At 53.3% G+C, this 16,453-nt stretch overlaps 1 protein-coding gene across 1 annotated transcript in view; it reads right to left on the bottom strand.

Annotated features, from left to right (window-relative positions):
* Positions 1-1,792: 1,792 nt before the first annotated feature.
* Positions 1,793-16,453, bottom strand: part of eif3c (eukaryotic translation initiation factor 3, subunit C) — a 56,344-nt gene continuing 41,683 nt past the window's right edge. Inside the window, exons 14-21 of the mRNA XM_085974464.1 lie at positions 15,376-15,563; positions 12,100-12,324; positions 10,708-11,071; positions 8,908-9,067; positions 7,925-7,990; positions 5,452-5,539; positions 3,755-3,920; positions 1,793-2,006 (exon numbers count right to left, since the gene is read on the bottom strand). Of these exons, the coding sequence (XP_085830590.1) occupies positions 1,930-2,006; positions 3,755-3,920; positions 5,452-5,539; positions 7,925-7,990; positions 8,908-9,067; positions 10,708-11,071; positions 12,100-12,324; positions 15,376-15,563 (1,334 nt within the window). The 3' untranslated portion in view covers positions 1,793-1,929. The remainder of the gene's footprint in view (positions 2,007-3,754; positions 3,921-5,451; positions 5,540-7,924; positions 7,991-8,907; positions 9,068-10,707; positions 11,072-12,099; positions 12,325-15,375; positions 15,564-16,453) is intronic.

Below are 16,453 nucleotides of genomic sequence, written 5' to 3'. Positions count from 1 at the left end.
CTTAACCGGCAGTTTTGGCATATTGGATCCAAAATTGGCTTAGTGGCAGGAGGCAGAGGGTGATGGTCGAAGGTTGTTTTTGTGACTGGAAGCCTGTGTCCAGTGGTGTACCGCAGGGATCGGTGCTGGGTCCTCTGCTGTTTGTAGTGTACATTAATGATTTAGATATGAATATAAGGAGGTATGATCAGTAAGTTCACAGATGACACGAAAATTGGTGGAGTGGTAAATAGCGAGGAGGGAAGCCTCGGATTACAGGACGATATAGACGGGTTGGTCAGATGGGCAGAACAGTGGCAAATGGAATTTAACCCTGAAAAGTGTGAGGTGATGCATTTTGGGAGGACTAACAAGGCAAGGGAATACACGATGAGTGGTAGGACCCTAGGAAAGACAGAGGATCAGAGGGACCTTGGTGTGCATGTACATAGATCCCTGAAGGCAGCAGGACAGGTAGATAAGGTGGTTAAAAAGGCATATGGGATACTTGCCTTCATTAGCCGAGGCATAGAATATACAAGCAGGGAGGTTATGATGGAGCTGTACAAAACACTAGTTAGGCCACAGCTGGAATACTGTGTGCAGTTCTGGTCGCCACACTACAGGAAGGATGTGATTGCATTGGAGAGGGTGCAGAGGAGATTCATCAGGGTGTTACCTAGGCTGGAGCGCTTCAGCTATGAAGAGAGACTGGACAGGCTGGGGTTGTTTTCCTTGGAGCAGAGGAGGCTGAGGGGGGACCTGATTGAGGTGTACAAAATTATGAGGGGCATAGATAGGGTAGATAGAAAGGAACTTTTCCCCTTAGTAGAGGGGTCAATAACCAGGGGGCATAGTTTCAAGGTAAGGGGCAGGAGGTTTAGAGGGGATTTGAGGAAAAACTTTTTCACCCAGAGGGTGGTTGGAATCTGGAACTCACTGCCTGAAAGGGTGGTAGAGGCAGGAACCCTCACAACATTCAAGAAGCATTTAGATGAACACTTGAAACGCCATAGCATACAAGGCTACGGACCAAGTGCTGGAAAATGGGGATTAGACAGGGCTTGATGGCCGGCGTGGTCACGATGGGCCGAAGGGCCTCTTTCTGTGCTGTATGACTATGACATAATTACTGTGGCAACAAGAGCAGGCCAGAGGCTGGGTATTCTGCGGCGAGTGACTCACCTCCTGACTCCCCAAAGCCTTTCCACCATCTACAAGGCACAAGTCAGGCGTGTGATGGAATACTCTCCACTTGCCTGGATGAGTGCAGCTCCAACACTCAAGAAGCTCGACACCATCCAGGACAAAGCAGCCCTCTTGATTGGCACCCCATCCACCAGCTTAAACATTCACTCCCTCCACCACCAGTGTACCGTGGCTGCAGTGTGTACCATCTACAAGATGCACTGCAGCAACTCGCCAAGGCTTCTTCGGCAGCACCTCCCAAACCCGCGAGCTCTTCCACCTAGAAGGACAAGGGCAGCAGGCGCATGGGAACACCATCACCTTCAAGTTCCACCTCCAAGTCACACACACCATCCCGACTTGGAAGTATATCGGCCGTTCCTTCATCGTCGCTGGGTCAAAATCCTGGAACTCCCTCCCTAACAGCACTGTGGGAGCACCTTCACCACACGGGCTGCAGCGGTTCAAGAAGGCGGCTCACCACCACCTTTGCGAGGGCAACTAGGGTTGGGCAATAAATGCCGGCCTTGCCAGTGATGCCCAGATCCCAGGAACAAATAAAAAGAAATAGTAAATGCAAGGCGGTGGGTTTGTGGTGCTAATAAGACGACTGCAGGCACTGAGCAAGGGTGATAAGATATTTTATTGTGCGGTTAGCAGAGCGCGGTTAAACACATGCGCGGGCGGGCGGAGCGGTGAGACTGGTCCGCAAAGACAGCCCCCCCAACCCCGCCCCAGTCCTCGGTCTCCCCTGCCGCGAGGTCAGTACGAGCTCTGGTTCTGGCGATACCCGCCGCGGCCCTGGTACGATTGCTTGCCCTGGTACCCGCCCTTTTGGTCTGTGGAAAGAGAGAGAGAACGGGGTCAGAACGGAGGGGAAAATTTTAAAAAAAAACACCGCCCCATACGCCCACCCTCCTCCGTCGCCCCCCACCCCCTCTGATATAAATCTCATCATTCATCAAGAAACTACTCGTGAAATAACACTGGATGGCCAGCTGGTGGCGCCGTCCAAGGAGTATAAATACTCGGGCGTGGGCCCAGCTTACCAGGGACATTTTGTAAGACAAGGAACTAGTGAAGTACAACTAGACCTCCATGTTCTGAAAGAAGTTGATTAAAGCCTTGCTTTATGCTCGAACCAATTGTGTAGTGAGTTTGATTACGTCACCCTCTATCCCTCCCTCCGACACCCCACTAACTCCTCTACCCTCCACCACTCCCATCCCTCCAACTGACCTCGCTCCGCCATCCCCTCCCCCTCCCACCGACGCCCCATCTCTCCAACCCCCCCCAGGCGGTGGGGCAGTGGGGTCGGACACCGACCTTTCACCCCCCTCTGGAGTCAAAACCCCACCCCACCATGCGGATTCGAAGCTGAAGAGATTAGCGTGCAAAGTTAAAGCACATGGGATTGGGGGCAAGGTACTGACTTGGATAGAGAACTGGTTGGCGGACAGAAAGCAAAGAGTTGGAATAAACAGGTCTTTTTCCGAGTGGCAGGCAGTGACTAGTGGGGTACCGCAGGGATCGGTCCTTGGACCCCAGCTATTCACAATATATAATGATCTGGACAAGGGAACTAGATGTAATATATCCAAGTTTGCAGACGACACAAAGCTGGGTGTGTGTGCTGTGAGGAGGATGCCGAGAAACTCCAGTATGATTTGGACAGGTTGGGTGATTGGGCAGAAGCATGGCAGATGCAATATAACGTGGATAAATGCGAGGTTATCCACTTTGGTGTCAAAAACAGGAAGGCAGATTATCTGAATGGCAATAGATTGGGAGAAGGGAAAGTGCAACGAGACCTGGGTGTCCTTGTGCACCAGTCGCTGAAGGTAAGCATGCAGGTGCAGCAGGCGGTTAAGAAGGTAAATGGTATGTTGGCCTTCGTAGCGAGAGTGTTCGAGTACAGGAGCAAGGATGTCTTGCTGCAGTTGTACAGAGCCTTGGTGAGACCACACCTTGAGTATTGTGTGCAGTTTTGGTCGCCTTATCTGAGGAAGGATGCTCTTGCCATGGAGGGAGTGCAGCGAAGATTCACCAGACTGATACCTGGGATGGCAGGAATGACGTATGAGGAGAGATTGGGTCGATTGGGCTTGTACTCGATGGAGTTTAGAAGAATGAGAGGGGATCTCATTGAAACTTATAAAATTCTAACAGGACTAGACAGACTAGATGCAGGAAGGATGTTCCCGATGGCGGGGGAGTCCAGAACCAGGGGTCACAGTCTAAGGATAAGGGGTAAGCCATTTAGGACTGAGATGAGGAGGAATTTCTTCACCCAGAGAGTGGTGAACCTGTGGAATTCTCTACCACAGAAGGCAGTAGAGGCCAATTCATTAAATATATTCAAGAAAGAGTTGGATATATTTCTTAAGGCTAAAGGGATCAAGGGATATGGGGAGAAGGCAGGGACAGGGTACTGAATTTGGATGATCAGCCATGATCGCATTGAATGGCGGAGCGGGCTCGAGGGGCTGAATGGCCTACGCCTGCTCCTATCTTCTATGTTTCTATGTGATTCTGCCCCCTCCTCCCCACCCCGGCGCCCCCCCCCTTCCCCTCGGCGCCCGCTTACCTCGGCTGAAGTACCCGCCGTACGTGCCCTGCTTCAGGTCAAAGACCCGCTCGTTGTTCTCCACCAGGTTGCCCAGTTTCTCAGCCAGCTGGAGAGCCATGTTCTGCAGGGATGTGGGCTCCGTGCGATGCATCACCACCGTCTGCGTGGGCTGGTCCAGTGAGGCCTATTGCGGGGGGGGGGGGGGGGTGAAGAGAGAGCACGGGTCAGTCAAAGGCGAGGAACGGGCACCACCCCCTCCCTCCGGAGATAAAGAGCCCCAAACCTTCTGCGTCCGTCAGACAAAGGCAAGTGCAGTAGATGTGGAGTATATGGACTGTGCAGAAGGCAGTGGATAAAGTACCTCACAGGAGGTTTGTTAGAGGTGGATGTGGAGTATATGGATTAGCAAAAGGCACTGGATGAAGTGCCTCACAGGAGGTTTGTTAGAGGTGGATGTGGACTATATGAACTAGCAGTAGGCACTGGATAAAGTACCTCACAAGAGGTTTGTTAGAGGTAGATGTGGAGTATATGGACTAGCAGAAGGCACTGGATAAACTGCCTCACAGGAAGCTTGTTGGAGGAATTTAGAAAACTTCCATTTCTACAGCGCCTATCACAATTTCAGGACGTCCCAAAGTGCTTTACAACCAATTAAGTACTTTTGAAATTTAGTCACTGTTGTAATGTAGGAATCGCGGCAGCCAATTTGTGCCCAGGACGATCCCACAAACAACAATGTGATAATGACCAGTTAATCTGTTTTTAATGATGTTGGTTGAGGGATAAATATTGGTCCCAGGACATTGGGGAGAACTCCCCCTGCTCTTCTTCAAAATAGTGGTCGAGAGATCTTTTATGACCACCCGAGAGGTCAGATGGTGTCTTTGGTTTAACGTCTCATCCAAAAGACAGCATCTCCGACAGTGCAGCGCTCCCTCAGTACTGCCCCTCCGACAGTGCAGCACTCCCTCATTACTGCCCCTCCGACAGTGCAGCGCTCCCACAGTACTGCCCCTCCGACAGTGCAGCGCTCCCTCAGCACTGCCCCGACAGTGCGACGCTCCCACAGTACTACGCTCCCACAGTACTGCCCCTCCGACAGTGCGGCGCTCCCTCAGTACTGCCCCTCCGACAGTGCGGGGCTCACTCAGTACTGGCAATCGGGGATTGTCGGCCTGGATTATGGGGCGCGAGTCTCTGAAGTGGAGCCCGAACCCATGAAATTCCGACTCGGAGGCAAGAGTGCCACTCGCCCTCCCTCCCTCCCAGCGCCAGGGCCCATTCACCCTCCCCCTCCCTGCGCCAGGGCCCACTCCCCCTCCCCGCGCCAGGGCCCACTCCCCCTCCCCGCGCCAGGGCCCACTCACCCTCCCCGCGCCAGGGCCCACTCACCCTCCCCCTCCCAGCGCCAGGGCCCACTCACCCTCCCCGCGCCAGGGCCCACTCCCCGCGCCAGGGCCCACTCCCCCTCCCAGCGCCAGGGCCTACTCACCCTCCCCCTCCCAGCGCCAGGGCCCACTCACCCTCCCAGCGCCTGGGCCCACTCACCCTCCCCCTCCCCCTCCCAGCGCCAGGGCCCACTCCCCCTCGCAGCGCCAGGGCCCACTCCCCCTCCCCGCGCCAGGGCCCACTCACCCTCCCCCTCCCAGCGCCAGGGCCCACTCACCCTCCCCCTCCCAGCGCCAGGGCTACAGGACGCAGAGCCCACTCACCATCAATTCCTCGTTAATGATCATCTTACTAATGATGCTGTGAACGTTCTGGATCTCCAGCTGGAACATGTCGGCCAGTGTGTGCATACTGCAGAGAGAGAGAGAGAATGAGAGAGACGGAGGGAGAGGAGATTTGATCAGAATCTCGAGTAACGTTTTGCCATAAAAAAGCAGACCAAGCACTGGGGCTCACTTCTATAGGAATAGAATATATACGCAGAGGAGTGACGTTAAACTTGTATAGAACCTTGGGTAGACCACACTTGGAGCACTGTGCACAGTTCCGGTCTGGTTAGACCACACTTGGGGCACTGTGCACAGTTCCGGTCTGGTTAGACCACACTTGGAGCACTGTGCACAGTTCAGGTCTGGTTAGACCACACTGGGAGCACTGTGCACAGTTCTGGTCTGGTTAGACCACACTGGGAGCACTGTGCACAGTTCTGGTCTGGTTAGACCACACTTGGAGCACTGTGCACAGTTCTGGTCTGGTTAGACCACACTTGGAGCACTGTGCACAGTTCTGGTCTAGTTAGACCACACTTGGAGCACTGTGCACAGTTCTGGTCTGGTTAGACCACACTTGGAGCACTGTGCACAGTTCCGGTCTGGTTAGACCACACTTGGAGCACTGTGCCCAGTTCCAGTCTTCATATTATAAATAGGATATCGAGGCAGTGGAGAAGGTGCAAAAAAAGATTTACAAGGATGATACCAGAACTGAGAGGTTATAACTATCAGGAAAGATTAAACAGGCTGGGGCTCTTTTCTCTAGAAAAGAGAAGGCTGAGGGACGGAAGATGTTTCCAGTTGTGGGAGAGACCAGAACTCGGGGCCCTCAATATAAGAGAGTCACTAATAAATCCAATGGGGAATTCAGGAGAAACTTCTTTACCCAGAGAGTGGTGAGCACGGGGAACTCACTGAAAGAAAGAACGACTTGCAGAAACATGGCAAATGCACTATAATGTGGATAAATGTGAGGTTATCCACTTTGGTGGCAAAAACAGGAAGGCAGATTATTATTTGAATGGCAATAGATTGGGAGAAGGGGAAGTGCAAAGAGACCTGGGTGTCCTTGTGCACCAGTCGCTGAAGGTAAGCATGCAGGTGCAGCAGGCGGTTAAGGCGGCAAATGGTATGTTGGCCTTCGTAGCGAGAGGGTTGGAGTACAGGAACAAGGATGTCTTGCTGCAGTTGTACAGGGCCTTGGTGAGACCACACCTTGAGTATTGTGCGCAGTTTTGGTCGCCTTATCTGAGGAAGGATGTTCTTGCCATGGAGGGAGTGCAGCGAAGATTCACCAGACTGATACCTGGGATGGCAGGAATGACGTATGAGGAGAGATTGTGTCGATTGGGCTTATACTCACTGGAGTTTAGAAGATTGAGAGGGGATCTCATCGAAACCTATAAAATTCTGTCAGGCCTGGACAGGCTAGATGCAGGAAGGATGTTTCTGATGGCCGGGGAGTCCAGAACCAGGGGTCACAGTCTAAGGATAAGGGGTAAGCCATTTAGGACAGAGATGAGGAGGAATTTCTTCACCCAGAGAGTGGTGAACCTGTGGAATTCTCTACCACACAAGGCAGTGGAGGCCAATTCATTAAATATATTCAAGAAGGAGTTGGATATATTTCTTAAGGCTAAAGGGATCAAGGGATATGGGGAGAAGGCAGGGACAGGGTACTGAATTTGGATGATCAGCCATGATCTCATTGAATGGCGGAGCAGGCTCGAGGGGCCGAATGGCCTACTCCTGCTGCTATCTTCTATGTTTCTATAGCGCCTTTCACGACCACCGGACGTCTCAAAGCGCTTTACAGCCAATGAAGTACTCTGTTGGAGTGCAGAGATTGTGTAATGTGGGAACCACCATCACAGGGAGTGGTTGAGACGAATAGCAGAGATACATTTAAGGGAAGCTGGATAAACACACGAGGGAGAAAGGAACAGGAGGAGGCCGTTCAGCCCCTTGAGCCTGCTCCGCCAGTTAATGAGATCATGGCTGACCTGCGACCTCACGCCATCTACCCGCCTTTGGCCCATATCCCTTAATACCTTGGGTTAACAAAAATCTAACAATCTCAGGTTTAAAATTAACAATTGGCCTGAAGCATCAATTGAAGTTTGCGGAAGAGAGCTCCAAACTTCTACCTCCCTTTGTGTGTAGAAATGTTTCCTAACTTCGCTCCTGAAAGGTCTGGCTCTAATTTTTAGACTCTGCCCCTTAGTCCTAGACTCCTCAACCAGCGGAAATAGTTTCTCTCTCTCTGTTCACCTTAATATCTCGAAGACTTCGATCTGCTCAGCCCTCAGCCTTCTAAATTCCAGGGAATACAACCCTAGTTTGTGGAACCCCTCCTCGTAACTTAACCCATGGAGCCCAGGTATCTTTCTGCTGATGGGGCGGGAGGAGGCTCGTGTGGAGCATGCACCTGTAAATACTGAGCATTGATAACCCCTGCACTCACCTAAGAGAGTCATACACGCTGCTATACGTGAAGAGATAGGTGCGGAGAGACTCCTCTTGAATCTTCCTGTCAAAAAATAAGAATTCAGACGGATTATAAATATGTAAGAGTTTTCATAAACTGCACAGAATACGAGAGGGAAAGAGAAGGTGGGCAGGTATCTAATCGAGGGGTTCGGGGGGTTTATATATAGAATAACAGATACCCGGGAGTGAGTTACAGGCTGGAATCTAATCGAGGGGTTCAGGGGGTTTATATATAGAATAACAGATACCCGGGAGTGAGTTACAGGCTGGAATCTAATCGAGGGGTTCGGGGTGTTTATATATAGAATAACAGATACCCGGGAGTGAGTTACAGGCTGGAATCTAATCGAGTGGTTCAGGGGGGGGTTTATATATAGAATAACAGATACCCAGGAGTGAGTTACAGGCTGGACTCTAATCGAGGGGTTCAGTGGGTTTATATATAGAATAACAGATACCCAGGAGTGAGTTACAGGCTGGACTCTAATCCAGGGGCCCGGGGGGTTTATATAGAATAACAGATACCCGGGAGTGAGTTACAGGCTGGAATCTAATCGAGGGGTTCAGTGGGTTTATATATAGAATAACAGATACCCGGGAGTGAGTTACAGGCTGGAATCTAATCGAGTGGTTCAGGGGGTTTATATATAGAATAACAGATACCCGGGAGTGAGTTACAGGCTGGAATCTAATCGAGTGGTTCAGGGGGGGGGTTTATATATAGAATAACGGATACCCGGGAGTGAGTTACAGGCTGGAATCTGATCGAGGGGTTCAGGGGGTTTATATATAGAATAACAGATACCCAGGAGTGAGTTACAGGCTGGACTCTAATCCAGGGGCCCGGGGGGTTTATATAGAATAACAGATACCCGGGAGTGAGTTACAGGCTGGAATCTAATCGAGGGGTCCGGGGGGCTGTAACTCTATGCCGGGAGACCGGGACAATCTCCGTACCTGACCAGCATGTCGCGGACTTTGTCCGCAGCGGGGAACAGATCCCAGACCTTGGTGTTCATCTTCTCATTGATGATGAAGTTGTTGCAGGTCTTCCAGTCGCCCATCTTCATGGCCTTTGACGCGGCGACCACATGCTCCCTCATACTCTCCGGTGGCCCTGGGGGAGGGGGCGGGGCGCAAAGCAGACAACTTATAGAATCACAGAATGGCTAGAGCACAGGAGGAGGCCATTCGGCCTGTCGAGCCCCTGCCGGCTCTCTGCAGCTAGTCCCATTCGCCCGCCCTTTCCCCGTAGCCCTGACAATTTCTTTCCTACAGGTTCTTATCCAATTCCCTTTTGAAAGCCGCGATTGAATCTGCCTCCACCACCCTCTCAGGCAGCGCATCCCAGATCCTCACCACTCGCTGCGTAAACAAGTTTTTCCTCATGTCGCCTTTGGTTCTGCTGCCAATCACCTTAAATCTGTGTCCTCTGGTTCTCAACCCTTCTGCCAATGGGAACAGTTTCTCTCTATCTACTCTGTCTGGACCCCTCCTGATTTTGAACACCTCTATCAAATCTCCTCTCAACCATCTCTGCTCTAAGGAGAACAATCCCAGCTTCTCCAGTCTCTCCACATCACTGAAGTCCCTCATCCCTGGAACCATTCTTGTAAATCTTTTCTGCACCCTCTCTAAGGCCTTCACATCCTTCCTACAGTGCGGTGCCCAGAATTGGACACAATACTCCAGTTGGGGCCGAACCAGTGTTTTATAAAGGTTCATCATAACTTCCTTGCTTTTGTACTCTCTGCCTCTGTTTATGAAGCCCAGGATCCCGTAAACTTTTTTAACCGCTTTCTCAACCCGCCCTGCCACCTTCAACGATTTGTGCACATACACCCCCAGGTCTCTCTGTTTGGGCACCCACTTCAGGATTGTACCATTTAATTTATATTTCCTCTCATTCTTTCTACCAAAATGTATCACATCACACTTTTCTGCGTTAAATTTCATCTGCCACGTGTCCACCCATTTCACCAGCCTGTCTATGTCCTCTTGAAGTTTATCACTATCCTCCTTGAGGGGAGGAGGAGAGCGCGGGCGGGGGGCGAACCGTGAACCGACCGCGGGCGGGGGGCGAACCATGAACCGACCGCGGGCGGGGGGCGAACCGTGAACCGACCGCGGGCGGGGGGGGGCGAACCGTGAACCGACCGCGGGCGGGGGGGGGCGAACCGTGAACCGACCGCGGGCGGGGGGGGGCGAACCGTGAACCGACCGCGGGCGGGGGGGGGCGCGAACCGTGAACCGACCGCGGGCGGGGGGGGGGGGGCGCGAACCGTGAACCGACCGCGGGCGGGGGCGAACCGTGAACCGACCGCGGGCGGGAGGGGGCGAACCGTGAACCGACCGCGGGCGGGGGGGGGGGGGGGGGCGAACCGTGAACCGACCGCGGGTGGGAGGCGAACCGTGAATCGACCGCGGTGAACCGTGAACCGACCGCGGGCGGGGGGGGGGGGGGGCGAACCGTGAACCGACCGCGGGGGGGGGGGGGGGGGGGGGGGCGCGAACCGTGAACCGACCGCGGGCGGGGGCGAACCGTGAACCGACCGCGGGCGGGCGGGGGGGGGGGGCGAACCGTGAACCGACCGCGGGCAGCGGGGGGGGCGAACCGTGAACCGACCGCGGGGGGGGGGGGGGGGCGAACCGTGAACCGACCGCGGGCGGGGGGCGAACCGTGAGTCGACCGCGGTGAACCGGGAATCGGCCGCGGGCGGGGGGTGAACCAGTACTGTGCCACGCGGCGGTCCTTACCCAGGAGAGGCTGCCTCTCGCCCACCCTCAGCTGGTGGTGGAACTGTTTGCTGATCATTCGGCGCCGGGCGTCGAACTCGTGGCCCGCCATATAGGGGATCTCGAGCAGCATGGCCGACACCAGGTACACGCACTCCAGCAGCTCCAGGTTGATGTGCATGTGGAAGGGGATCTGCCGCCTCTTCTCGATCTTTTCCTGCTCCTGATTCCTCTCCTGCATGTTCCTCATCAGCAGCCCCTGGCCCAGCAGCTCCTTGGCCCGGCCGCTGGACTGGATGTCCAGGAGGGCGTTGTGAGCATCCTTGGTCATCCCCTGGCGGAAGGCGCAGATCCCCAACTGCACCATGGTCCGGTTATAGAGGATCTGAGGGCGAGGGACACAGGGTCAGAGGGCGCGAGAGAGCAACACCCCCCGGGGTCACACACGGTCAGGGTCAGAGGGCGCGAGAGAGCGACTCCCCCTGGGGTCACACACGGTCAGGGTCAGCGGGCAGGAGAGAGTGACCCCAGGGACAAACAGTCAGGGTCAGAACGCTAGAGAGCGCGACACCCCCCGGGTCACACACGGTCAAGGTCAGAGACTGACCCTAGAGTCTCACACGTTTGGGGTCAGAGTGCACCCCCCCCCCCCCAAATCCCGGGTCAGAGGGTCACACAGTCAGGGTCAGAGGGTGTGAGTGTGACGCCACTTCCCACCCCAGGTCTCACACAGTCAGGGTCAGACGGCAAAAGAGTGGGACTACTCGGGGTCAAATGGTCGGGGTCGGAGGGCGAGAGAGTGACCGCCAGGGTCACACACGGTCAGGGTCAGAGAGAGATCCCTGGGGTCACAAACGATCTCACAAATGACAGAGAGTGACCCCCGGGGTCAACTGGTCAGGGTTGGAGGGCGCAAGAGAGCAACCCCCGGCGGGACACACACGATCACGGGCAGAGGGCGAGAGTGTGACCCACCCCCCCCCTACTTGTACAGGTGACACCCCCCCTCTTTTCCTGTACAGGTTACCCACTCCCCCCTTACCTGTACAGTGACCCACTCCCCCCCCTTACTTGTACAGGTGACCCACTCCCCCCTTACCTGTACAGTGACCCACTCCCCCCTTACCTGTACAGGTGACCCACTCCCCCCTTACCTGTACAGGTGACCCACTCCCCCCTTACCTGTACAGGTGACACACTCCCCCCTTACCTGTACAGGTGATCCACACCCCTCCCCCTTACCTGTACAGTGACCCACTCTCCCCTTACCTGTACAGTGACCCACTCCCCCCTTACCTGTACAGGTGACCCATTCCCCCCTTACTTGTACAGGTGACCCATTCCCCTCTTTACTTGTACAGGTGACTCACTCCGCCCTTACCTGTACAGGTAACCCACACCCCTCCCCCTTACCTGTACAGGTGGGTCGGCGTGCTGGATGTTGTCCTGTAGATGGGACATCAGCATGAGATCCCGGGCCTGGAACCAGCGGTTGTGCAGGGCGTGATGGTAGATGTGGCAGAGGATGGCGCAGGTCCGGATGCGATCCGTGCGGTCCTTGGCGTAGATGTACTTGCACAGCCGGTCCATCAGGAGCGCGCTGTCCTCCCCCTCGCTCTCGGCCTGGTCCTGCTCCGACTGGGGCGACACGGGGAAAACACAACACAGGGACGGTCATTGAGGTCCGACCAGGGGGGGCGAAAGATTCCGGCCACCTCCCCATTGGCCAGCTGATCGCACACCCAGTGTGCGGGTTCTGGGTCCCCCACCACACAGAGCAGGAAAGGCCCAGGCTCCACCTCGGCCTAGTGCTCAGGTGGTCAATCTCACAGGTCAAGGGGCAGAGTTCAAAGTCCATTCACTTTGGTAGGACGAATAGAAAGACAGAGTATTTGTGAAATAGCGAGAAACTTTTAAATGCTGGCGTTCAGAGAGATTTTGGTGTCCTCGTACAGGAAATACAGAGAGTTAGCAAGCAATTAGGAAGGCAAATGGCATGTTGGCCTTTACGCAAGGGGGGTTGGAGTATAAGAGTATGTCTTGGTGCAATTGCACAGGGCCTTGGTGAGACCACACCTGGAGTACTGTGCACAGTTTTGGTCTCCTTATATAAACATATAGAAGACAGGAGCAGGAGTAGGCCATTCGGCCCCGCGAGCCTGCTCCGCCATTCAATGCGATCATGGCTGATCATCCAAATTCAGTACCCTGTCCCTGCCTTCTCCCCATATCCCTTTAGCCTTAAGAAATATATCCAACTCCTTCTTGAATATATTTAATGAATTGGCCTCTACTGCCTTCTGTGGTAGAGAATTCCACAGGTCCACCACTCTCTGGGTGAAGAAATTCCTCCTCATCTCTGTCCTAAATGGCTTACCCCTTATCCTTAGACTGTGACCCCTGGTTCTGGACTCCCCGGCCATTGGGAACATCCTTCCTGCATCTAGCCTGTCTAGTCCTGTTAGAATTTTATAAGTTTCAATGAGATCCCCTCTCATTCTTCTAAACTCCAGCGAATATAAGCCCAATCGACCCAATCTCTCCTCATACGTCATTCCTGCCATCCCAGGTATCAGCCTGGTGAATCTTCGCTGCACTCCCTCCATGGCAAGAACATCCTTCCTCAGATAAGGCGACCAAAACTGCACACAATACTCAAGGTGCGGTCTCACCAAGGCCCTGTACAACTGCAGCAAGACATCCTTGTTCCTGTACTCGAATCCTCTCGCTACGAAGGCCAACATGCCATTTGCCTTCTTAACCGCCTGCTGCACCTGCATGCTTACCTTCAGCGACTGGTGCACAAGGACACCCAGGTCTCGTTGCACTTCCCCTTCTCCCAATCTATTGCCGTTCAGATAATAATCTGCCTTCCTGTTTTTGCCACCAAAGTGGATAACCTCGCAGTTATCTGAGGAAGGATATACTTGCCTTGGAGGCAGTGCAACCAAGGTTCACTAGATTGATTCCTGGGAGGAGAGGGCTGTCCTGATGAGAGATTGAGCCGATACTCTGGAGTTCAGAAGAAACAAAGTTCTTAGACAGCTTAGATGCTGAGACATCGTTTCCCCTGGCTGGAGTGTCTAGAACTAGGGGGGCACAGTCTCAGGGTCGGCCATTTAGCACGGAGATGAGATGGAATTTCTTCACTCGGTGGGTTGTGAATCTTTGGAATTCTCTGCCCCAGAGGGCTGTGGAGGCTCAGTCGTTGAGTATATTCACGACAGAGATTTGGACGCTAGGGGAAATCGAGGGATATGGAGATCGGGCGGGAGAGTAGAGTTGAGGTCGATGAGGTCGAAACTTATAAAATTCTGACAGGACTGGACAGACTAGATGCAGGAAGGATGTTCCCATTGGTCGGGGAGCCCAGAACCAGGGGTCACAGTCTAAGGATAAGGGGTAAGCTATTTAGGACTGAGATGAGGAGGAATTTCTTCACCCAGAGAGCGGTGAGCCTGTGGAATTCTCTACCACAGAAGTAAGCAAGAGGCCAATTCATTAAATATATTCAAGAAGGAGTTGGATATATTTCTTAAGGCTAAAGGGATCAAGGGATATGGAGAGAAGGCAGGGACAGGGTACTGAATTTGGATGATCAGCCATGATCGCACTGTTGTGTGCTCAGCCCCCTTCTGTGCTCCCTGTTTACTCACGATTGCGTGGCCACGCACAACTTCAACTCCATCATCAAGTTTGCTGATGACACTACCGTTGTAGGCCTGATCACAGATGGCGACGAGACAGGCTACAGGGAGGAGGGTAAGAGCCCTAGGAGAATGGTGCAAGTACAACAACCTCTCCCTCAACATCAGCAAAACAAAAGGAGATGATCGTGGACTACAGGAAGCGGCAGGGGGAGGGACACACCCCAATCTACATCGAAGGGGCTGAGGTGGAGAGGGTCAGTAGCTTCAAATTCCCGGGTGTATTCATTACGGAGGACTTAACGTGGTCCCATCACATCGACGTTGTAACCAAGAAGGCATGCCAACGCCTGTTCTTCCTCAGGAGACTGAAGAAATTTGGAATGGCCCCCCAGATTCTCACCAACTTCTACCGGTGCACCATCGAGAGTATCCTGTCCGGCTGCATCACTACCTGGTATGGCAACTGCACCGCCACAGACCGCAAGGCTCTACAGATGGTAGTGAAAGCTGCACAACATACTATAGGAATTAAACTACCTGCTGTGCAGGATATCTACCCAGAGGTGCCGGGGGAAGGCCCCGAGAATCATTAAAGACGCAAGTCACCCCAGCCACAACCTCTTCGCCCTGCTCCCCTCCGGTAAGAGATACCGAAGCATACGGTCTCGTACCAGCAGGTTTCGAAACAGCTTCTACCCCCAGGCCATAAGACTCATGAACAATTAATTTACTATTATTTATTACTGTTGTTTTATTTATTATTACTGTCTTTCTATTAGTATTTTTATCATTGTTATGCCATATTTATTCCAAAGTTGGGAGGACTTGTAAAAATCAACATTTCATTGTGCAGTACAGACGTCTGCTGCATATATGACAAATAAAATTGAATTGAATTGAATTGAATGGCCTACTCCTGCTCCTATCTTCTATGTTTCTATGCTTCTGTCAGCCATGATCTTATTGAATGGCGGAGCAGGCTCGAGGGGCCGTATGGCCTACTCCTGCTCCTAATTCTGATGTTAAGTTAATGTCAAACCTTGGACTGGCCGGTGAGGGGCGGCAGCCTCTGGTGGGCCTTGTAATCGAACTTGAAGTAAGTGTGCATGATCCGGCGCAGGTAGACACGGCAGATCTCCTCCGTCGCCCCTTTCATCTCCAGGTACTGCTGCAGCCGCTCCACAATCTGACACACGTGAGACTCGTCCTTCAGGTTGTCTACATATTCTGCAGGGGGGGGGGTGGGGTAGAAATGGAGGTGATGTAATAAAACTCACTACGAACTTGGTTTAAGCATAAAGCAAGGCTTTAATCAACTTGTTTCAGAACATAGAGGTCTAGTTGTACTTCACTAGTTCCTTGTCTTACAAAATGTCCCTGGAGCAAGCTTGGCCCACGCCCGAGTATTTATACTCCTTGGACGGCGCCACCAGCTGGCCGTCCAGCGTTATTTCACAAGTCGTTTTTTCATGATAATGAGATTTATAACAGGAGGCGTCCGAGTGAGAGAGGGGGCTAGGCAGAGAGAGAGAGAGAGAGAGAGAGAGAGGGAGAGCGCGCGGGAGGGAGAGCGCGCGGGAGGGGCAGGGAGAGAGAGAGGCAGAGGGATAGAGAGCAGAGATACAGTACCCTTTCAGGCAGCGCATTCCAGATCACAACAACTCGCTGCGTCAATTCATTTCTCCTCATCTCCCCCTCTGGTTCTTTTACCAATCACCTTAAATCTGTGTCCTCTGGGTACCGACCCTCCCGCCCTGGAAACAGTTTCTCCTTATTTACTCTATCAAAACCCTTCATAATATTGAACACCTCTATTAAATCTCCCCTTAACCTTCTCTGCTCTAAGGAGAACAATCCCAGCTTCTCCAGTCTCTCCACATCACTGAAGTCCCTCATCCCTGGTACCATTCTGGTCAATCTCTCCCTTAACCGTCTCTGCTCCAAGGAGAACAACCCCAGCTTCTCCAGTCTCTCCACATCACTGAAGTCCCTCATCCCCGGTACCAGTCTGGTCAAGCTCCTCTGCACCCTCTCCACGTCGACACCTTTTTTGAAGTGCGGTGCCCAGAACTGAACACCGCACGCCAGCTGAGGGCCCAGTCGGCGATTTATAAAGG

Source organism: Somniosus microcephalus, unplaced genomic scaffold (assembly GCF_052327205.1).
Source record: "Somniosus microcephalus isolate GS21.2 unplaced genomic scaffold, FLI_Smic_1.0 unresolved_chr1, whole genome shotgun sequence".
Classification (NCBI taxonomy): domain Eukaryota; kingdom Metazoa; phylum Chordata; class Chondrichthyes; order Squaliformes; family Somniosidae; genus Somniosus; species Somniosus microcephalus.
Note: the sequence above shows the minus strand (reverse complement) of the source record. Positions and strands in the feature narration are given on the sequence as shown.